This window comes from Amblyraja radiata, chromosome 39 (assembly GCF_010909765.2).
Source record: "Amblyraja radiata isolate CabotCenter1 chromosome 39, sAmbRad1.1.pri, whole genome shotgun sequence".
In the NCBI taxonomy this organism is placed as follows: Eukaryota; Metazoa; Chordata; class Chondrichthyes; order Rajiformes; family Rajidae; genus Amblyraja; species Amblyraja radiata.
In genome coordinates this window covers 17,399,385-17,424,089 of record NC_045994.1, presented here as the reverse complement: position 1 = coordinate 17,424,089, position 24,705 = coordinate 17,399,385, and the positions used below count along the sequence as shown (strand labels likewise).

The 24,705-nt window shown below is 42.1% G+C and overlaps 1 protein-coding gene across 4 annotated transcripts in view; it reads right to left on the bottom strand.

Annotated features, from left to right (window-relative positions):
* The window catches only part of ogdh (oxoglutarate dehydrogenase), a 67,820-nt gene that overhangs the window by 38,819 nt on the left and 4,296 nt on the right, over positions 1-24,705 (bottom strand). For 2 of the 4 annotated variants that reach the window (XM_033014114.1, XM_033014115.1), the window contains exons 2-4: positions 19,508-19,758; positions 7,300-7,488; positions 4,031-4,130 (exon numbers count right to left, since the gene is read on the bottom strand). In XM_033014114.1, coding sequence (XP_032870005.1) covers positions 4,031-4,130; positions 7,300-7,488; positions 19,508-19,729 — 511 coding nt within the window. In that variant the 5' untranslated portion in view covers positions 19,730-19,758. Of the gene's footprint in view, positions 1-3,803; positions 3,907-4,030; positions 4,131-7,299; positions 7,489-19,507; positions 19,759-24,705 lie in introns of all 4 variants that reach the window. The other 2 variants (XM_033014112.1, XM_033014113.1) reach the window with 1 other exon arrangement.

Here is a 24,705-nt window from a genome sequence, read left to right as displayed (position 1 = left end):
TTTGTGGAAAGAATTACTATGTGCAACATAAACAAAGCGACGCAACTTTAAAATGGACGCTAGAAGAGAGATCTGGAATTACGTGTACATTTGAGGGGGCAGAATAGCTCAAGAATCCGGCTTTTTTTAAAAAAAGGATCCTTAGTTTTGTAAACAGAGGGGGGGTGGGGGGGGTAGCACAAAAAGAAGGAAGTTTTACAAAACACTGATTTGTTCTTAGCTGAAGTACTACAGCCAAATCCAGTCACTGCATTTTTCGAATGCCGTCAAGACGTCTAGAGAATGCAGAGATTTATTAAGATGACATCAGAATAAAAGCCTTCAATTTACACAGAGAGACCAGAGAACTTGGTATTATTGTTATTAATAATAATGAATGGAAAGTGGATGTTGTTAGCAATGTCAGCACTCATTGCCCTTCTCTAAATGACCTTGAACTGAGGAGAACTCGTTTGGTAGAGACTTGTGAAAAAGGAACTGGATGTCTTTCTTGAAGGACGACCAGAATCATTCTCCCCAGAGCAGCAACAATTAGCCTGCTAAATATAGCAAAATGTCCAAAGTATTCTACAGGACTTGTACATTGCAGATTGTAATGGCAGTCCTATACAGGGATATTGTCATTGACAAAGACTCTGGTAACAAAATATGGGCTTTATAAAGAGTGCTATTCATATAGCATCATTCATATCCCTTTCAGAATACCCTGAAACATTTAAAAAAAACTCAAACGATTCTGTGGAAGTCAATGATGGAAAAGAGTTTCCAGAGACAGAGGATATTCAAGATGACAGGCAACCTGCACTTCCTAAGAGTGTGAAGCAAATTCAGTAATTAAATTCTTGGAAAAAATGTTAGGCTAAGGGGAAAGAGTAAGGCAGAAAACTAACGGTGCCTCTTTAAAAGAGCAGAGGGCCAAATGACAATGTATAACACTGCAGAGTATAACACTAGCCTCACTTCTGAGGCTAGTCTTAAAAATCAAGATTTGTCAATGGTAACACAAAATGAAGGAAAGGGACTTTAGGACTTTGGAATTACGCGAGTCCCTATTGACCTTTAGTAAATAAATGTTTTCCCCAGAAATCACCAAAAAAGGAAGGGTTAAGAATGTTTATTTGTTAATAAAAGATGACACAAAGTGCTGGAGTAACTCGGCGGGTCAGGCAGCATCTCTGGTGAACATGGACAAGTGGCGTTTCGGGTTCAGGCGCTACATCAATCTAAGGAAGGGTCCCAACCTGAAACGTCACTAATCCATGATCTCCAGAGATGCTGCCTGACCTGCTGAGTTACTCCAGCACTCTGTGTAAACCAGCATCTGCAGTTCCTTGTTTGTTTGTTTGTTTGTATTATGCGTCTGAACAATGATTTCCGTACGTTGCAGCTTTACAGGCACCGTATGCCTTCTCCCAAACCCCTGCCAATGATGCTCTTTAACCAGTTCATTAGAGCCGTCTTGGAACTTGTAAAGCTGCACTCTAATTGCTCTTCCACCCAACCATGTTTGGCTTGGCTGTAACGGTTAGATACCAGTAGGAAAGAGACCATCTCTGTGGTACTCACACCTGCAGCATATCCGCCCAGGGAAGTCCATTGTTTAATGGGCTGATCAAGAACATAAAGTCAAACTGGCCTCCAGCTTGAGTTGCAGAATGCAGACTTGGTCCCGGTTCGTACAAGATCGGCTGAGCAATGTATTGTCACTATAGTTTCACCATCCACCTGGGCGATCGTTTACGATGAACACATTTGCTCAGTCCGCCTGGACCTACCTGATCTCCCGGTTGCTGGACACTTTAATTCCCCATCCGAGACCTTTCTGTCCTAGGTCTCCTCCATTGTCAGAGTGAGACGAAATGCAAATTGGAGGAACAGCATCTAATATTTTGCTTGGGCATCTTACACCCCAGCGGTATGAATATTGATGTATCTAACTTCAAATAACCCCGGCATTCCCTCTCTCTCCATCCCCTCCCCCACCCAAGTCGCACCAGCCTTTCGTTTTCAACCAACAAACGGCTCACAACGGCCTGTTTCCTTTATCATCGTTATTTGTTTGTATATCTTTTATTCATTGTTCTTTATCTCTCTTCATCATCTCTAGTTTCCCCTCCCTGACTAGTCTGAAGAAGTCTAGTCTTGACCCGAAACGTTACCCATTCCATCTCTCCAGAGATGCTGCTTATCCCACTGAGTTACTCCAGCATTGTGTCTAGTTTTTCTACCTTCCCAACTCATTTCTGGGCAACAGAACAGCTAATGGTTAACACGTTCTTCAACAATGTTGACCTTGGTTATGATAGGAAGCAGGCCTGTGTTCAGGAGGATTAAAAGAATATTGAAATGGGCAATTGAAAGTACTGAACAAACCAATCCTTATAATAGTATCCAGGTCCCAAAAGCAGATAAAGGACACAAAGCAACCTGTTCCTCTTGATGCGTGTCAATGGCAACCAATTGAACAATGTGTTTACACGACAAAGCATCCGTTTGACATTGAGAGAAAGCAAAATCAGCAGAAATAATCTCACCTCTACAGTTAATGGCCATTAAGTGATTAGTGCGCAGATTCAAACTAACATGTGGGTTAAAATGAAATCATTCCAGGATTAAGAGTGCCACAGAAAAGTTAAGGAAAACATTACCACAGCCACATTTTGAAATGTTTGGAAAGTTATTTCTGTACGCTGCTTTGACGTTTTTGAGATTCCACCCGTACAAAGTATCAAGGTGACACCAGCCAATAACAGCTAACATTAACTTCAGGCATATTCAAGATCACCTAGGCAGGACACTGTCTCAGAAACTGTGCAAATTAGAGCATAAACTAGCTCTGCCCACTATCAAACAGGGCCAAAGAAGAAAGTAGTAGTATCAAATTAGTCAAGGAAGTTGCAGCAGGAACAGAAAGAAGTGATGTGGAGTCTCTGTGAGAAAGAACATGCATCCATGTTGGTGACAGACTCAGTTGCACCTGGTTCCAAATGCTTCAGATTCACCAAAGTGGTTGAGAGTAGCTAGCAGGAGGAAAGCTTCAGAAGTATATTATCTGGGCTTGCCAGGACTCTAGTAACAACCCAGCACCTTTAACAGTGCGGCAAAGACTGGAGTCAAATTTAAATTTGCATTTGATACAAAACCAAATAACAAAAAATGTTGTGGAAGTTAACACATATGCAACTGCAGCAGAGATGAAGAGGCTTCATTATCTCCTCCAGTGCTGATTATCATGGCTAATTGCAGGGGAGAGATAAGTTTTTTTGCCCTCCATCACAGCGAGGAGGAGATGCGCTGTGATGGATGTCGTGTAAATTGTGATGTGTCTTGGGTCTTTTTTTTCATGTGTGTATGACTGCAAAAACAACATTTAATTTGAGCCTCTATGAGGTTCAAGTGACAAATAAATTGTATTGTGTAATTGTGCCAGTGTGAGTCAAGAGAGGCAGCAGATCTTGGAATGAGGTTCAGAAGTATTGTGCAGCAGAAGAGAATCATTTATATCTAAGAGGGGGGCAAACAATATGCATATTTTTGAGGGCAAACAGGTCATGGGAAGCCAGGGATATTGTTTGGACAAAGCACTTTGTTGCAGGGCCCCACCTAGGCGTTGCCTTTGTTCAATGTACAGCCTGCAGAAGTCAACATTTTGGAATCAGAGCCAGCTTACAGAACAAGTGACGAGAGAGTCCAGAGCTTCATGCAACTTTCACAGCCCAAAACTGAAAGCCCAAACTCTAGGGTGAAAAAAAAACTAGACAGGTGCTCAAACAGAGGGATGCCATCCATTCGATAGCCCTCACCAAGTCCGTTTGAGGAAGTGGCTAGGTTAGCTGGAACGGACGCTTCCAGGTCCGCATCCAGAATTCCTAAAGGGTCCAGCTGTGCAACATGATGTCCTCGGATCTAGAAAATGAGGAAGGGGAGAGGGAGGGGAAGAAAACGGAGAAGAGGGGGAAGAGAGGGGGAAGGGAGGAAAATGAACAATTTACATATTTTCAAAAAGATTCATAATTTTAAAACATCTCACCAAGGTTGGAGGTGCCAACAGGAAAAGCAGTACGAGACTCATCAAAATCTACTATATTAATGCCAAGTGGATCAAGTTTAGTGATGTGATGACCCCTGACCTGTGAATTAAGGAACAAGAATATTCAAGAACAAATATGCTTTGCTGAGGTACGACGAAAGTACTTACACATTTCAAGTACACTTCACCTTCATTAGATCACTTAGACTGGATTGCAAGCCTCTGCAATTCTACACTGAAATACACAGAATTATAGTTTAAACAACGTGTATAATGTTAACTAAAGTGGAATTATATAGATTGAATCTAAAAGCCGTTGAAATGTAGTGCATCTCGTGCACTCTCTTCTGATGGTGCTTATAGAGTCATGATGTGATACAGTGTGGAAACATGCCCTTTGGTCCAACCTGCCCACACCGGCCAACATGTCCCAGCTACACTAGTCCCACCTGCCCGCATTTGGACCATATCCCTCCTACTTCCTCTGGCAGCTTGTTCCATACAAAGGTTATCCATCAGATTCCTATTAAATTGGTTCCCTTTCACCTTAAACCTATGTCCTCTGGTCCTCGATTCACCTACTCTGGGCAAGAGACTCTGTGCGTCTACCCGATCTATGCCTCTCATGCTTTTATACACCTCTATAAGATCACCCCTCATCCTCCTGCGCTCCAAGGAATAGAATCCCAGCCTACTCAACCTCTCCCAATAGTTCACACCCTCTGGCCCTGGCAACATCCTTGGGAAATCCTCTCTGTACCCTTTCCAGCTTGACAACATCTTTTCTATAGCATGGTGCCCAGAACTGAACACAATATTCTAAATGCGGTCTCACCAATGTCTTATACAACTGCAATATTACCTCCCAACTTCTGTACTCAATATTCTGACTGATGAAGGCCAATGTGCCAAAAGCCTTTTTGACCACCCGACCTACCTGCGACTCCACCTTCAAGAAACCATGCACCTGAAATCCTAGATCCCTCTTTTCTACAACACTCCACAGAACCCCACCATTCTCTGTGTAGGTCCTGCCCATGTTAGACATCCCAAAATGCACCACCTCACAATTCTCTGTATTAAATTCCATCAACCATTCCGCAGCCCACCTGGCCTGACATCTATAGCCCTGCCCTCATCGACCTTTTTGGACCCGTCGTAGATAAGAAAGATTTAGAAAGATTTTGGGCCAAAAGCAGATAGGTGGAACTAGAGTAGAAGGAGCATCTTGGTCGGCGTGGGCAAATTGGGCCGAAGGACCCGTTTCAATGCCGTGATACCCTGCTCTCTCTGTTGCTCCTCTGAGGACAGTTTTACTGCAATAGAGCAACTTCATTACAGGCCAGTATTATAATCAAATCATAGCGTCAGAGGCATTCAGCATGGAAACAGACCCTTCGGCCCAACTTGCCCATGCCGACTAACATGGCTCATCTACACTAATCCCACCAGCCTGCAAATGGCTCATATCCCTCTAAACCTTTCCTATGTACCAGTCCAAATGTTTCTTAAACGTTGCGATAGTACCCGCCTTAACTACCTGCTCCAGCAGCTCGTTCCATACACCCATCACAAATGTAAATAAAATTAGCATAACAAATGGATCTCAATATTGTCTTTATCCGTGGTAAATGTGTCAAATATCATGTGCATGCGAGAAATCTAGTGTAGCAGCATCAGCTCAGCTGAACTTCTCCAGGCATCGACCCTTTCATGATTCCAAAGAGAACGCAAACTATTCATTGAGAGGTGCCTGGAAAAAACAGCAAGTAAAACAAACTTCAACAGATGGTGTTTACCCTAGATCTGGTTGTAAAGGTTACCTGAAAGTGTAAGGCGGCAACGTTCAAAGCATCAATGTTAAAGCAACCAACCCAATCTGTTTTCAAAATCATACAATCAGAGTCAATGCACAACACAAGCAGTTCTTTTACAATAGTACCACAAAGGACACCCATTGGTGAGAAAGATGTAATTTGAAGTATATTTTTATTTATTGACAAATATTCTTGACCGACAAATGAGATTTTTTATTAAATTGATAGGCAGGGCTCCAAGATCATCAGCACACAATGGAACTCTGAATTGCAGAATCTTAGCCTGTTAATGTATTTGGATACAATACATTTCTCTTCCGGATGGAATGTTAAGACTCTAGGCTTACAGCAACTTTTATTTCCATTACCTTAAAAGCAAAGTTCCACATGAAGTTATTAAAGTTACACCCAGATCTAACAAAAGCTCACACTCTTACCTCTACCAAATATTTATTTTCTAGACAACACTTCAGGCTCTACAATTGCATAGACAGGGTAGACAGTCTGAACCTTATTCCCAGGGGGGAAATGTCCACACTAGATGGCATAGGCTGATGATGAGAGGGAGAAAGTTTAAAGGAAATGTGCAGGTCAAGTTATTTTCTTATAGACAGAGGGTGGTGGGGGTCTAGAACACAGCGGAGGCAGATACGATTGTGGCGTTTAAGAGGCTTTTAGATAGGCGCATGGAAGTTGAAGGAATAGAGAGAGGATCACATTCAGGCAAAGGAGATCAGTTTAACTTGGCATTATGTTCCACACAAATATTGTGGGCCGAAGGGCCTGTTTCTGTGCTGTTCAAAGCACTATAATAATTGGGTCCCCAGGTCCTTGGACAGAGTGAGATGGGGAATAAAATAACTTTCAATGATCTTCTACAATTCTTGCTGCAAAAGGAAGTCGAGGAGAACAGTAACGAAATGTAAGCTTCTTTATAGATATACATGCAGGAGAGCAGAGGCAAATTAATGTATGATTCTCACCACAGAATATTTCTAGCCCAGTAATTGGGTCACGTTGCCCATGAGTTGGAACTGGAGACTTATAAATCCATGCAAGCCATTTACAAAGCCTGGCTCAAGTCCAGACTCAAAATGCAAGGTTCCAGATCTACTCAAAAAGATGAAAAGCTAAAAGCTAACTTGGGGGACACAGTGGTACAGGTGATAGTGCTGCTGCCTCATGGCACCAGCCACCCAGGTTCGATCCTGGCCTTGATGTGGAGTTTGCACGTTCTCCCTGTGACTGCAAGCGTTTCCTCTGGGTGCTCTGGTTTCCTCCCACATCCCATAGACATACAGACTTGTAGTTTAATTGGCCATTAAATTTCCCCTAGTGTGGAGGGAGTGGATGAGAAAGTGAGACAACGCAGAATGCCTGTAAAATATACAATGACAGAATACATCTGATGAACGTTAACAGTGTACAAAACAAAGCACGTTGAATGATTACCTGGTAAGCTCTGATGAGGGACTGTACTGCCAGATGATCCTCCACTAACTTGTCCACATTTGGCTGTGCAACTACCATGTATTGGGCTTGAGACAAGGAAGCCAGACTTGCACCCAGCGGAGGAGGACTTTGATAAGCAGTGCCCGGCGCTGCTCCCATGTTAGCGTTCCGAAAAAATACATCCCAAGACTATGGAAACAAAAACAAGTACATGGTGGCTCCAAACATTCAGGGGGAAGACATTCTGATTTTTTTTTTTTTAAGGTAAATGAGAAAAATCTCTAGATTACCAGCAAAATCTAAACTAGCATGGTACAAGCTGAGGTTGGATCCAATAATTACATGCTCCAGTTCAACCCTTGTGATCACACAAACTGGTAGAAGATGATAGTCTCATACGGCACTATTCCCCAACCTGTTTCCACATTAGCAACAGCCAACACTGTAAAAGATCACTCATTTATCCTTCAAAGTGTGCAATGCTGCAGTATTTATCTCACCACTTTAAGCAGATCAAAGCAGATCAGATCAAGATCAGTCTGAGGAAGGGCCTCAACCCGAAATCACCTATCCATACCCTCGAGATTGTGCCCGCCCATTGAGACACTCCAGCACTTGTGTTCTATGATATTTGTAGTCCCGTGTCTACAAGATCACACTGTAATCAGTATTTTGCTGCAATTCAGTTACTAAAGCAGCTTTGACATTTGAATTTTTCAAAGCAATTGCTGCAGTTTAGGCAATTACAGATAGAATGCAGTGTGTGCCAAAAATGGGACGTGTGAAGCCTCCAAAAAAGTTAAATAAATGCAAGATAGACACAAACTGCTGGAGCAACTCAACGGGACAGGCAGCATCTCTGGAGAGAAGGAATGGGTGACGTTTCGGGTCAAGACCCATTCCTTCTCTCCAGAGATGCTGCCAGTTGCTCCAGCAGTTTGTGTCTATCTTTGATTTAAACCAGCATCTGCAGTTCCTTCATACACATTAAATAAATGGCAGAAAGCACCTGCTGAGTCATGCAAGAGATAAGAGACCACCAAAAAGACACAGAGGAGAGGATTCTCCATATAAAGGTTTACAGGGGAGGGATTGGGCTGAGGAAGGGAGGAGAGAAACAGTGAGGGGAAGTTTGACTAAAGATTGCAAGCATATGTTCACAGTTGAGAATAGTGGGAGGGAGAGTTGGCAAGATATTATTATTTTATTTTTTTAAAGCCAAGAGTTAACAAGTAGACACATGAGCTTGCACCAAACCCACTTGTGTCACTGACACTCCCTCAACTCCCTCAACACTCAAGCTACACTTTCCTTCTTTTCCTAAAGAAGCTTGTTGAAAAATCAAAGCTAAACTCACTCTGAAGTTGAATATTGTGCAAAATTAGCCAAAACACAGGTGAGCTCTTGCCAAGTTGTCTTGGTCAGCAGTCTAGACCAGTGATTCCCAACCTGGGGCCATATGGCCCTTCCATGGCAAATTTTAGGGGGGCCACAGAGCTACCACCCTGTTGCCTCCTAAATATCAGGTCTAATCAATTTAAATCTATGTAGTTGAAATATTTTTGATGTTTGTGGAATAGAATAAAAGAGAATATATGTGCAATTAATAGACACTGATATTTTTATGGAAGGTATTATAATATTGATGTCAGGGGGGGCCACAGAAAAATTAAAAGATCCCAAGGGGGCCATGAGCTAAAAAAGGTTGAGAACCACTGGTCTAGACTATGAGCATTGTACATTGACGCATTAGACCAGGGTTGGCTGGCCTATGAAATGTGTGGATATGGAGCACACAGCCACTTATTGGCAACTCTCTCAGCTAGTTTCTGGTTACAGGTGGAGGACTTGGTCAGCAGGCTGCAACAAAGGTGTAAGTATCTCCTCCGTGAAGGTACAACCCGATGTAGTGTGTTTGTCATTATTGACTCCAAGTGGCCAGGAAACTAAACTTTCCACCCACCCATAGGCTAATGTTCAACTTTCTCCTGGGATTCCTCTTTTTAACTTTTCTAAATACATTTCTGCCTGGCGTTATTGGCAGAGAAATCAGTCGAGGACTCGGACTTATGGAGAACGAGACTTTATTAGGTGATATCACGGAGGAACTGCCCTGGGAGACAGCTCGTCCAGAGTACAGACAGCACAGGTTTATATACTGCCAAACAAGTATATGTGCAGGTAGACAAAAGTGCTGGAGAAACACAGCGGGTACGGCAGCATCTATGGAGCGAAGGAAATAGGCTAAAGAAGGGTTTCGGGCCGAAATATTGCCTATTTCCTTCGCTCCATAGATGCTGCCGCACCCGCTGTGTTTCTCCAGCACTTTTGTCTACCTTTGATTTTCCAGCATCTGCAGTTCCTTCTTAAACAAGTATATGTGCAGACCAGCACATATCTTAGTTCTTTGGATAGCTTAGTCAGGGCGTTGCGATTTTATCTAAACCGCCTAAATTACATTGCTCAGACCCGCACATGGGTGATGCTGATTTTACAGGTAACATCACGCACAGAGAAACAGATATCCGTATACAATGCTCCAATCATTTGGCCCAGGCTTTCCTAAGAACAATGCAGAATCTCGAGTTTCACAACACAGGTCAACAAGCAGAACTGTCAAAAGTTCTCAGTTATTTAAATAAGGTTCACTCACTGGCTCGAAGGGCCGAATGTCCTGCACCAATTTTCTATGTTTCTAATCAGTTTACTCAGTGCACTTCAAGCAACAATTTTATACCACTGTATTGCTCTTTTTGGAGTTGAGAAAATCGAGGGAGAGAGGTGCTTTGAGTGCTACACTTTAGATCCCTCTACTCAATCATACCCTCCTATCCTTGACAACTGATCAAGTTCAAGTAGGTGGCTGCTTCTTACAACCTACCCAATCCCCGAAGAGCAGCAGCATCTGAAGGTCAGACTCCAGCTCATGCAGTCATGTTTACAATGAACGTTACCAGTGTGGCACGGTGGCGCAGTTGGTAGAGCTGCTGCTTCACAGAGCCAGAGACTCGGGTTTGATTCAGACCTTGTTTGCTGTCTGTGTGGAGTTTGCACGTTCTCCCTGCGATCGCGTGGGATTCCTCCCACATCCCAAAGACGTGCGGGTTTGTAGGCTACTTGGCCCTCTGTAACCCATTCCTGTTCTAGTTCGTTAGACAAGATGGATTTAATTATTTTAACCTGCTACATGAACATCTAAGTCTCTTGGCCCGGCAGAAGAGGCTGGGATGAAATGCTCCACAGTCCACCTGTCATGTCACACTATGGCCCCAGTATCCCGAAGCAACTGGAACCAGGTATGTGTTTTATCACTGACTTTTAAAAAGTACTTTGCCTCCTGTCTTGGACCGCCTGCTTTTTTCACCCCCACACTCCTCTCCTAAATCTTGGGCTCTGAGGTAGAGAGACAAAATACTGCAAATAACTCTGCTTATAAGTGGATAGTTAGGAATGCAGCAGAGCAAGTTGGATTACACCCACCCAGGTGACAACACAGCAGCATTGAGAAAGTGGTGAACATTGTCAAAGGTTGAAGCCACGTGAAGAAGGACAAAGACAACCATTAACTACACTTAAAACTACGCCCATTACACTCGGGACTTCGGGCTTGTTTTGTTTGCACTAATATTGTTTTTTCTATTATTATTATATTTGTTTATTTAGTATGTTATCTATTGAGTACAGTTTCTACAGACTTATTATCCTGCTGCATGCAAGAATGTTATTGTTCCGTTTCAGTACACATGACAATTAAATACTTGTGACTCCTCCTGACTCTTGAGCCTGTAACTAGGCATATTAAACCCCAACATGTGTGGCTTTGCTGGCTGTTAAAATACTAATTAAATGTATGCTCAGCTCTCACCTAATAAGTTCAAGTGAGTTTATTGTCATGTGTCCCTGTATAGGACAATGAAATTCTTGCTTTGCTTAAGCACACAGAAAATAGTAGGCATTTACTACAAAACAGATAAATGTGTCCATATACCATGATATAAATATATACACACATGAATAAATAAACTGGTAAAGTGCAAATAACAGAAAGTGGTTGTTAATAATCAGAGTTTTGTCCGAGCCAGGTTTAATAGCCTGATGGCTGAGGGGAAGTAGCTATTCCTGAACCTGGTTGTTGCAGTCTTCAGGCTCCTGTACCTTCTACCTGAAGGTAGCAGGGAGATGAGTGTGTGGCCAGGATGGTGTGGGTCTTTGATGATACTGCCAGCCTTTTTGAGGCAGCGACTGCGATAAATCCCCTCGATGGAAGGAAGGTCAGAGCCGATCATGGACTGGGCAGTGTTTACTACTTTTTGTAGTCTTTTCCTCTCCAGGGCGTTCAAATTGCCGAACCAAGCCACGATGCAACCGGTCAGCATGCTCTCTACTGTGCACCTGTAGAAGTTAGAGAGAGTCTTCCTTGACAATCCGACTCTCCGTAATCTTCTCAGGAAGTAGAGGCGCTGATGAGCTTTTTTGATAATTGCGTTAGTGTTCTCGGACCAGGAAAGATCTTCAGAGATGTGCACGCCCAGGAATTTGAAGTTCTTGACCCTTTCAACCATCGACCCGTTGATATAAATGGGGCTGTGGGTCCCCCTCCTACTCCTTCCAAAGTCCACAATCAGTTCCTTGGTTTTGCTGGTGTTGAGGGCCAGGTTATTGCGCTGGCACCATATGGACAGTTGCTCGATCTCTCTTCTGTACTCTGACTCATCCCCATCAGTGATACGCCCCACAATAGTGGTGTCGTCAGCGAACTTGATGATGGAGTTCGCACTGTGGTTCGCTACGCAGTCATGGGTATAGAGTGAGTACAGCAGGGGGCTGAGCACGCAGCCTTGAGGTGCTCCTGTGCTGATTGTTATCGAGGCTGACACATTTCCACCAATACGAACAGACTGTGGTCTGTGGACGAGGAAGATAGCTAACCTGTCCTGTCACAATGCTCCCAGCCAGCTTCAGCCCCACAAACAATCTAATTGCTTCAATTTTTAACTATTATCCAATCCATCTACTTACTCCCACTTTGAACTATTATTGAACTCTCCTAAATGCTCACAAGAATTTGACTTCAATGCAGCAGAAACACAAGGTAGGTCTTGCACCCTGCTCTACTGGCTGGGATATTTACATTCCAAAAGGCTCCACAAAACATCCCTCTTTCCGTTGACATTCAGCAGTAAAATAGTTCATTCAGCGCCCACAATACGCAGAGCAACAAAGGCAATGTTGTAAGTGAAGGTCACTCAAGATTCACATGTTGGCTGCAGTTTTTATCTGCACTGTAAAATGCTGAGGCAGATCATTCAACAACACTTCTGTACCCAGTAAAACATGCTGTAGGACAGATCTAAAGCTGGGTCAAAGTGGCTGATTTTTGGATAAGAGGAAAAAAACAACAGTTTAGGGACAGAGTTCCAGAGCTATCAATGTCATAAGTTATAGGAGCAAGATTTGGCCAATCAAGTCTGCTCTACCATTCAATCATGGCTGATCTCTCTCTCTCTCTCTCCTAACCCCATTCTCCCGCCTTCTCCCCGTAACCCTTGACACATCATAGTACAGCACAGGCCCTTCGGACCACAATGTCCGTGTCGTACATGTCAAGTTGAACTAAATGTGTATGAAGGAACTGCAGATGCTGGTTTCCACCCTAAATAGGGTAGCAGTTCAGCAAGTTGCTTCATTGAGCTTTGATTGTGCTTGAAGTGACACATATTTAGACCACTGGGGAAGTAGATCATGCCCCTGAAATATTCTTGCAAATCATGGTAAAGCTTCTGAGCGTTCAAGTCACCAACGTCAGGAAACAACCGCTGATCTGCCGCAATAGGTAGTGGAATTGAACGGCAGGGCAGCTGGTTACTGGAGACGGCCATTCTCTGGCACTCGAATGTTACTTTATCATTCCATGCCTCAATAGTGTTCAAGTCTTGCTGCTTGCAAACAGATTGAAAATAATGCAATCAACATCCCAACCTCTGCCTCTTCTTGGAAGGAAGGACTTGTAGCAGTGAGCGCTAGATGGTTCACAAACACCAGCCAGGATCTCCTGGAGCTGGAATGATTAACTCTGACAATATTCTTTCAATGCGTAGTCCCTTGGTACCCACTATCTTCAGTTTTATCAGAACTTATTCATGGTCAAATGCTGCCTTAATGTCAACTGCACCTAGCGATTCATCTCACCTCTGGAATTTTGTTTTCCATCCAATGATAAAGGCTGTGATGTTAAAAGTACAGTTCAGTTTATTGTCACGTGTACCGAGGTACAGTGAACCGCTTTTGTTGCGTGCTATCCAGTCAGCAGAAAGACAATACATGATTACAATCGAGCCATTTACAGTGTCTAGATACATGATAAGCAAATAGAAGGCTGGAGTCAAATTGTCCTGGGTAACTTTAAAGCTGGGGCAGAGGTAATGCCACATGGTTGGGGAGAAGCCAGTGTTCTGACTGAATTGGAATGGTTTGGCAGGAGGTGCGGCTCGTATTGGAGCACAAGCCTTTAATACGACAGAAGGCATGTTGTCTGGTTTGAGCATTTACTGCATCAAGCAGTCTTTACATTACAAAACAATTCATCAAATTGCATGAAGGGTGGTTGGTCAATAAAGAGCTTTAATCCGGTCTGTTGATTGTTCAACTATCTATTGCATGCTAGTTTTGCTGCTTAGAATGTGTAGTCACATAGTTACAATTTCTTTATTCAGAACTCCAAACCGCTGAGAGTGTTCTCCGTTCCGACACCGGAACTACGACCATCCCGGCGAGAGGGCCTGAAACATCGGGCCGCCCGTAGCGGGGGGCTCAACGGCCCAGACCACAGGTGAACAATGAGGAAGAGGACTGAACTTTATTGCCTTCCCTCACAGGGGATGTTTATGTTTAATTCTATCATGTATTGTGTTCTTTTTATTTGTATGCTGTATGGCAATTCAAATCTCACTGTACCAATTGGTGCATGTGATAATAAATGTCTCTTGAACTCTTCTTCTCTTGAACTCTTTATGCAGACACAAGAATCCCAAATTGCAAACAACAGATCATGTTGGATTCAATGATTGTAGGAAATGAAGAGATGAGGGAGGGATAAGCTCCTGCATAAATTTAAAGAGCCGAGATTGTAATATTGATCCTGGGAAATTGCTACTGGGAACAAACGCCGGTGACAAGCACAAGGATGATGTGTAAATGCGATGAGCAGTGTTTAGGAATGTCCTCATGTGTACAACAGAATAGCAAGCATTGCACGCCATTCAATTGGGAAATGCAATATCTGCCCCGATGAGCATACAGTACAGATATTATCAGTCAGAACTTTAAGACATAAAGGACAATGTTTTGGACATTATTGCAGTTTCATAGATTAACATGATCAATTCAAGGTTTCAAGGCCAGTTTATTGTCACATGTACCAATTAAGGTGCAGTGAAATTCTACTGCTATTACATGACCTTATGAAATGGTCACCATTTTCAGAATTCTGAAGAGGGAGAAAACTGTATAAACTCTGCTTCAAGGCAACCCTGTATAAACTGTATAAACTGTATAAACTCTGCTTCAAGGCAACTCTGTATAAACTGTATAAACTGTATAAACTCTGCTTCAAGGCAACCCTGTATAAACTGTATAAACTGTATAAACTCTGCTTCAAGGCAACCCTGTATAAACTGTATAAACTGTATAAACTCTGCTTCAAGGCAACCCTTGTTGGTTCTAAACTTCAAGTCTTCATGCTCACTGTTCTTGTTTTAAAACTTTAAGCCTTTTGGTTTAAATCCAAACCATCCCAAGCTCACCATAGAGTAATGACCGTCCTCTGTTGCCTTTTGCCACAATGTATATTCACAGAATTATTTTAAATGTCTGCTATTACTCATCTTGTTTCCCAACTATACAGAGATTGGGCAACATCCTTTTCTGGTATAAAATACAATTATTTCACCACTCCCTTTACGAGTTTATTAATTCTGTTCTCTTGTGCATGAACAAATCTAAAATAATATTTTCTATCATTGGGATCACAACATAATTTTAGGAACCTACCATAAGTGTATTTTAAGCTCACTTTCCCAACCTGATCTGGTTAGTCCAGGATGATTAAAATTACCAATGAATAATTAATTGTCAAAAGCTCCTTTGTTGGAGTGTACGATTCCCGACAAATTGAATTTTGTGGTTAATCTGCAGATGCCTCGTATAGTCGTCTAAAGAGACTCCCCTGCCGGGTTTAAGAGATGTACTAGGTGAGAAACAATCTACAGATGTTCATAGTTACTAAGAATATTATGAAATCATGAGTGGAATAGATTTGGTGGATGCACCGAGTTTAGTGCCCAGAGTAAGTGAATCAAGTAGGTTTCAGGTGAAGCAAGGTTTAAGGTGAAGGGGAAAAGATTTAATAGGAATCTGAGGGATAACTTTTTCCACACAAAGGGTGGTGGGTGTATGGAACACGCTGCCAGAGGAGGTAATTGAGGCAAGAAACAGTTAGACAGGTACATGGAAAGGACAGGTTTGAAGGGATTTAGGCCAAACGCAGGCAAGTGGGACTAGTGTAGCTGGGACATGATAGCCGGTGTGGGCAAGCTTCCACACTGTATTACTATATAAATCTATAACCTATTTTTCCATGCTGTCCACAACTACAACATTCTATTTCACAGTTGGAAAAACCCTTTTGGCCTCAAAAAATCAACTCGGATTATTTACACAGCTGCTGACGGACCTGCTGAGCATTTCCATAATCTTCTGCTTTTAGTTTCATATTTCCAGCACCTTGGTGCTTTTAATCCCCCTCTTTTCATTCACTGGCCTCATATTTCACAACGCGGCAGCCAAATTTCTTAACTGCTCTTTTTGAAGTCCTTTATTGCTATACCTTGAACTCAATAGCTCTCTCATTCTGTCATGATTAATTCCCAAATCTAAGTTATTATCCAACCCGAGAGTCAAGACTGTCACCTGGGGCCAAGCCAGTTCTGTAACCCTCCCGAGGTATGTAATTCCAACATGCGGCTGCACACATTGTCAAGCCAGAAATACCAAGGCCAGGGTATCAAATTGGATTTTTTTCAAACTCAAGTCAAACTGGCACAAAATGATAATTGTGATTGCTGAAAGTCAAATCATTTCAAGACAGAATTCCAGACAGTCTGGACAAGGGTCTCGACCCAAAATGTCGCTTGTCCATTCTCGCCACAGGTACTGCACGACCAGAGTTCCTTCAGGATTTTGTGTTTTGCTCCAGGCAAAAGTTACCTGTAACCATTTAAAAACATAACACCCACAACTGCCCACCTCCCCAGCTTCATCAGGAATTGTTTAAGATCAAAATACCAGATAATGGAAATCAGAAGTAAAAACAGAAGAGATCGGAAATAATACTTTGGGTCAAGGATGGCAATTCTTCACAGATGCCGTTTACTTCAGGCCCTTTCCGTTTAAACCATATAATTTGTACATGAATGGATGTATTGATCAGATAGGCTCTATACTGCCCAATTATAGGAAGGATGTCAACAAATAGAGAGAGTACAGAGGAGATTTACTAGAATGTTGCCTGGGTTTCAACAACTAAGTTACAGAGATAGGTTGAATAAGTTAGGTCTTTATTCTCTGGAGCGCAGAAGGTTAAGGGGGGACTTGATAGAGGTCTTTAAAATGATGAGAGGGATAGACAGAGTTGATGTGATCAAGCTTTTCCCTTTGAGAATAGGGAAGATTCAAACAAGAGGACATGACTTCAGAATTAAGGGACAGAAGTTTAGGGGTAACATGAGGGGGAACTTCTTTACTCAGAGAGTGGTAGCGGTGTGGAATGAGCTTCCAGTGGAAGTGGTGGCGGCAGGTTCGTTGGTATCATTTAAGAATAAATTGGATAGGCATATGGATGAGAAGGGAATGGAGGGTTATGGTATGAGTGCAGGCAGGTGGGACTAAGGGAAAAAAATTGTTCGGCGCGGACTTGTAGGGCCGAGATGGCCTGTTTCCGTGCTGTAATTGTTATATGGTTATATGGTTATACTGTTATCCAGACTGGGTTGATGATAGCAAGTAACCAGTGTACCAGGCAATGTCATTCTCATGATGCTCATCAAGTATCAACACTGGATTCGCAGCTCACCTTGACTCCTTAATGACCTGGACTTGGGCACAGAGCAGTCCATGACTCAATAACTCAGGACAAAGTTTGCTGATAACATGAAACTCAAGTGTACTAAAATTCCAAAGAGCTCAGCAGTACATAGCCATGAAAGAGAGACCGGTGGATACAATTTTAACAACTCATTGTTGTAGGCAGAATGAACACATACAAAATGAAATAAACAGAGTACAATATTTAAAGTGCAAGAATGGCGTGTGGGGGTGAACACTTCTGAAAGAGGCACAGGGGGAGAACATAGTTACAAAAACACATGGGATCTGTGGCTTTATAAAGACCACAAAAGCAAGGAAGTGATCTTAGAATGCATGGCATCTTAATGGGGCCAAGATGGAAATATTAATACCAGACATCCTATTTTGAGGCCAAGATCTGAGTTTGGAAAGATTTCTAGCTGATTAAAGTTTTTAGTGATGTAAAAAAAACCTGCGGTTTCTGCTTTGAGCACGAAAGGCAACCTCGGACAATTAGAACATGTTTAACGGATTAAATAAAGAGAAACTGTTTTTAATTACAAAGGTCCAATAATGTTGCTTTACATTGGAGTTATCGAGCAAAGGAACCTCATGTGGAAGTGGGAATTTACACAGCTAATTACTAGGAATGATTCCACCTTGAGAATGACAAAAGCAGGAGTCAATAAAACTTGTGTATTTAGCAATTTCCTTTGGCATATCGTTAATTGGGAATATGCAGGATGGGACAAATCAGATAGCAGTTTCTGCAAGTCAGCACAGTGAATGCTGTCATACACTTGTAAAATTCTGTATTGTCTTATTTTGTTTTTTTACAGGTTTCCAATATTCCTAAACCCCACTCAACAGTGTTGTTTAAAAAGCATGCAGATGTAATTACTGCAAGCACAAGTGCAGGAACAAATTTGAATGGGAAGAGTGCTAAACCTCACATTTGCAAGACAAATATTTGACACAAGCAAACAAGATAGGTTGATGCTCAAATGTAGTAGGGCAACGTTACCTTAGATTCATGCTGGTGCTATGCACCACCTAACACCACACTAAATACAACAGATTAACAGAAAAAGTACCCAGCGAAGCTGAAAGGAAATGAAAACCAATAATTAAAAAATATGCTTGTGTGTGGTATCGGGAAGTGATCTTGGCAGACTTCATAGAAACATAGAAAATAGGTGCAGGAGGCAGCCATTTGGCCCTTCGAGCCAGCACCAACATTCATTGTGATCATCCACAATCAGTACCCCGTGCCTGCGTTCTCCCCATATCCCGTGATTCCGCTAGCCCCTAGAGCTCTATCTAACTCTCTTTCAAATTCACCCAGTGAATTGGCCTCTCCTGCCTTCTGGCAGAGAATTCCACAAATTCCTCTTCATGTTGTCATCTTTCTGTGGGCAGTCGAGTTCTTGCTGTGAGAACCTGCCAGGAATGAAAATGCCACTCACGATGTAATTCTACCCTGCACATTAGGGGACACATCTCAATCCCAATCTCCAACTTGAAATAGCCATCCCAGCAAACTGCAATACATGCAAAAAAACGGGCGAGCTGACAACTATGCACTTCCAGGTGACTAGTGTAACATTTAAAAAAACGTTGGCTACTGGGAAGTTTCTTATAGTGTAAGAAAGTTTAAATTATACCCGTTTATGAATCTAAAGCTAGTTTTCTGGCCACATGCAGTATTTTATGACATTGTTGGAATCGGACATACAACACACCTCGGACATTTGGGTTCTGCCCCACCTTGGGTGGGTTAAAATGCAGCAATCAGAACTATGATAGTATAGAATAAGCAGCAAGTGAATTCCAGAAATCATTTAACACCATCCTGGGTGAACTGCAGCCTTTGCTTCATTCGTAATTACTGTAGCAAAATGTTGTTTTCTCTTCAGGGCAGTGCTCCATTAATCCAAGTCTTGCAAAGCAGCAAAGTGATGAAGTTGTCCATGGCTCCAAGACTGCAGTGGATGGTCCAACACTTACCTTGCAGCAGAAACACTCTTACAGAAGACTGGCAAGAGGCGAGGGCAGTAGAGCATAGGTCGCCTCCACTTGTGCTTACCTTATGAACACTCTGTGGGTTTTCAAGCCAAGCAAAGTACATTTCCTCAACATAGTTCGAACTAGTCCCACTCAGAAAGGGTTCAGCAGCAACTGGCGCAGTATAAAAGCGCCCTGGTTGAAACGTCCTAGACACTGCTGCTCCGCTGTGTGATACATTTTTAACAGTCTGAGAGGCAGTCAATGGCCTCAATTTAGCAGCACAAGTCCTTAAACGATGCATTTTCACCTCCTGATTTTACCACAGCCCCACTGCAAAGCAAACAAAAAAAGCACAAATTAGTGTACAGTAAAAATAAATTAAAAAATTCAACAGCATATTAGGAGGCATGCTTGAAATATTCAGGTCCATTGAGTGGAGCTGGTCTCCTCAAATTGATGATAGTAGATGGCTTGGTAAGAAGTACTTGGCTGTGAGCCACATTGCTGGATTTTGGGAAAGGGGATTTTAAGATGAGTGACCCCAAAATAAAATGCAGTAGAGTGGATTTATTCAGAGACAAAACAGTAAATGAGGTACTTGAAATAAAGAATTTAATGCAATACTCAATGCTTACTTCAAGTGGCAAATACAAAAAAAATCTTGAATAATCAGAGGGAAGCAGTTATATACATACAATATAACAAAGACTCGCACCCATCCCAAGTCCCTGAGGAAAATAAGCAAGCAGTACATTGCAAGTGCTACAAAAAGTAACTTGCACGAGCAAAAATACTTTTTTGGAAATTACAAAAGAGGATACTGGAATGGAATGGAATACTTTATGGTCACATGTGACAAAGCACAGTGAAATTCTTTGCTTGTGTACAAATAGCGGCGCTGACAAAGTTACAAAGCACGCCGACTCCTCCTTTTGTTTCCACCCCCCCCCCCTCCACCCCACCACACTGGGTCCCCATTGTCCAATGTTCTCCCTCCCTCCCCATTGATACTGAAGAATAATGCACAGCCCCAGCAAAAACTGATAATGAAACAGTGGCTCATTTGCTGTCACTCACTACAGAATATATATTCACGTGCCAGTCCAAGTTGATACACCATTGCGGTACTGAGGAAGTGCTGACCTACTTTTGGATAAAACACAAACTATGCGCTGCCTGCCCTCACGCACAAAACCCCACAACAACATTATAAAGAGCAAACTATTGGCCAATATTCATTCCTTTAGCAACTGCATTAAAATCATTATTATTTTTACATTTGTGGAAAGTTGTGTTTTACTTGGCCTGTGCTTTGTTTAGTTTAGAGATACAGCGTGGAAACAGACCTTGTCCACCAAGACCACACCGACCGGCAAACACTGTACGATCCTACACACACTAGAGATAATTTACAATTAAACCAAGCCAATTAACCTACATATCTATACATTTTTTTGGAGTGTGGGAGGAAACTGGAGATCACAGAGAAAACCCACACCGGTCATAAGGTGAACGTATAAACTCTGTAAAGACAGTACCTGTAATCAGGATCGAACCCAGGTCTCGGCACTGTGAGGCAGCAACTCTACCGCTGCACCACCATGCCACAAGCGGCAGGAAAACAAGTTGCTGCCATTCATATTGGGATATCGTGTTTGGAAAATGAGCACATCTTTCTTTTCATATTATAAATGAAACATACTATCATACTCTACAATTCTCCCCCCTTCTGAGACCGAGACCGACTCGACCACCACCTCCTTAATCTTTGCACATCCCCAAAGCCTTTCCACTCGCCACATTCATTTCATGTTTCATGTATTTTGTGCTTTTTTTTAATGACTTGGCAAATTAATTTCCCACCTGGGATAAATAAAGTTCCATCGTATTGTATCGTAAAATAGATGAGCATACCTTTGCTTTATGTCAGTACCTTTGAGTGAGAACAGATCAGTTGCATGATAACAGCTGGGAATAAACTGTCTCCGAATCTGAAGGCATGCATTTTTAAATTTCTGTACCTCTTGCCTGATTGGGAGAAGGGAGAAGAGGGAGTGACCAGGGTCCGTGATTATGTTGGTGGACTTGCCGAGTACGGCGTGAGGTGTAGATGGAGTCAATGCTTTGTATGATGGTCACGTGTTATACTTTCACTTCCTTTAGATTTGCTAACCGGAAATATTATTTGTTTTGTTATCTGTCTTCTGTCAATCTTTTGAATTTCTTGGCTTCTATGCTCCTGTTTTGATTCTGTTATTCCCAGCTCTGATTGAAAGGCTTAGAACATTAACCATTTCTCTGTCTGAAGGAAACTTAATTGAGGTGGTTGTCACATTTAAAATGTACTTGTAGGGCTACAGATTTGAATGCTGCAAATTGAGGTTAAACAGGGGAAACTCGTTCACTGGCAGTGTCCTCCTGTGCTTTAGATATTCAGATTCTCTGACAATTTGTGCTATATTACGTTTCTGGAAAAATGATCTTTATGAGCCTGGCTTAAACATTTCCAGCACTTTCTGTTTTTATTAAAAATAGTAAAATTTTTAGAGGGAAAAAAACTAGTACTGTAGTGCTAGGAATTAAAAAATTTCAGTAGTGTATTGATGTGTTCAATATAATAAGGGAACCATAAAGGTAGATGGACACTACTTCTGCTGGTTGTGGAATGTAGAACAAGGGGTCAAAATACAAGCATTGAGACCTGTTCTTTCAGGATCAGAGTTCAGAAACAATGCTTCGTGCAGGTGGAGCCTTCCTGAAATTTGCAAGCCTTCCTGGGTCAGCATCTCCTGCTCGTTTCTAAAAGATGAGACCAATCGCTTTCTTAACGTGCACCAAAGGGTTTTAATAATTGTGCAAATGCAGCAATGTGATTTGTCACAGAGCAGCCACAACTGAATTCTGTTTTTAATTTGTGTCACTGTGATGTCTTTAATTACTTGTTTTATTCCGATTATATGTTTTTATTCCGATTACCATGTAAGGTGTCCTTGAGATGTATGAAAGGCGCTCATTAAATAAAATTTATTATTATTATTATTAACCTCGCTAAATACCATTCCTGGATAAAGAGCTGGCTGTCCCAACAACATTGTGCCAATTCATCGCATGGTTCCACAATAACCTGCAACACTTTTTGCAGCATGGGAATAAATTTAATGATCCCTTGATTCAGAAGCAAGAAAACATACCTTGAAACAACAAATGGACAGCGGTGCAAAAGGTGCGGCAAGATTCACCTTCAAGAACAAATTTAGCCACAAATAGTTAAAACTGAATGCTCAGATTCCCAATAGCATTTTACTAACAAAATGAATTAGGCACAAATAGCTAATAACAGAACGCCCAAATGCCCAACGGCATTTTACTGACAAAATGAAAGTAGAAGGTGAAAATTCTATAACTGTACATTACTTGTACACATTATACCATTCTGTATTGGCCCACAGGCAACAGCTGGATGGGTTACCACATAGCAGTCCAACAGAGGCAATAACATTAAGAATCATCCTTTTTGGAGTTGCCATGTACACAACATTTATCAGTTAAACGGTAGCCATAATTCCAAACCCACTTGCCAGTCAGAGGAGCAAGAGGGAGAGGAGAGCAGGAGAAGCAGAGAAGGGAAGGTACTGTTCAATAGAGACTGGAACATACTGCTGGAAGTTTGGTAGTTACACTGAAATCTTGAGGTGTGTAAAATGGACAGAAATAAAAACAGAAAGGAAGAGAGTGTTAAAATAAACAATGCTGCAATCGAGATCAAACACAACAGCTGTTGGAAACACTCAAGCAGATCAGGAATCATCTAGAGAGGAAAGACAGCCACGACAAGCCACGACTGGCTCCCGGGCTGGACAAATGAGCAAGCTAACAGTGGCAAAAGAGCAGCTCACCATCACGCTGGGCTCAAAATGTCTTTGAAATGAAAACGATGGCAGGCTTGTGAGGCAGAGGGGAAAGTCAAAGAAATAAGGTAAACTGCAGTGGGGTGGGGATAGGAAGAAAAAGGTCAGGGGAAGATAATATTTCAACAATATTCACCACAGGTTATCTTAAATGTCAATCAGCTCTTTTACCTTCCAGAATTTGAGGATGAAGATCCAAAGATATCTCTATTCCTCCATACCGCCCAATTATTGTCTAGTCCCTTGCCTTGTTTGACTACACTCTGTACGTTAACTCACTGCCTGTCTTTTAGTTTCTGACTATCTCCTCCTGCAATCTAACACATTCCATTCTCACTTGTTAATCAGCCAGTTCTTGTATCTCCTACAAACTTCTTTATCTTACAATTAGGTCTAAACCACTGATAAAATCTGTTGAAAATAAAGCAACAAAATACTGAACTGGAAGATCCTGATAGGCACCTCAGCTTTGGTTTCCTGCCACTTTCCCATGGATTCCAGGTGTTGCTACCTCCTTTGATTAGCCTATCATGGGGCCATGCCAAATATTTTGCTAAAATCCATTCAGACTACATCCTTGCACAGTTGTCACCCCCCCCCCCCCCCCCCCCCCCCCAGCTCCTCACAAATTTGGCCGTGGAATTCCTCACTTTCACTCTGAACTGGACTCCTTTATGGGTCACCCATCTTGCAGTTTATTCATTCCAATTTCCTCAGCAGCCCAAGTGGAAACATGCCCAAACAAAATTTGACAGCAGCAAGTCAAAGTGTTCAGCTCAGCTCCATACCTCCTTTTTACCAATTAAATTCTGAGCGTGAAAATTAAACATATTCCATTATATTCTTGGAACTGCAAGACAGAAAACACCCTCTGAAAAACTGCACACTTGAGGCAACGTGGAAAGAAGAAAAAAACATTTCAAGTAAAAACTATGAACAAGAGAAAACAGGTAGACAAAAATTCTGGAGAAACTCAGCGGGTGAGGCAGCATCTATGGAGCGAAGGAAATAGCCTACTTCCTTCGCTCCATAGATGCTGCCTCACCCACTGAGTTTCTCCAGCATTTTGTCTACCTTCATTTTCCAGCATCTGCAGTTCCTTCTTAAACAAAAAAAGCAAACATGTTAGTTTTAGGTTTGAGCTTAGGTTAGGCAGGGATGGGCAGGACAAAGGTTTGTGAGGTTTATTAAGAGTCAAATTTCTTACATCACGAGCAAGTTTACATACCAGCAACCAAATCAAGGTCACTGTAACTGACCAAATCCTACTTCCTCATAATCAATATCATCTTGCATCTCTTTATAGCATGCACCATGCCTCATCTCATCACTAATGTGCAGCAACACCACTCGCCATTAATTAATAGAA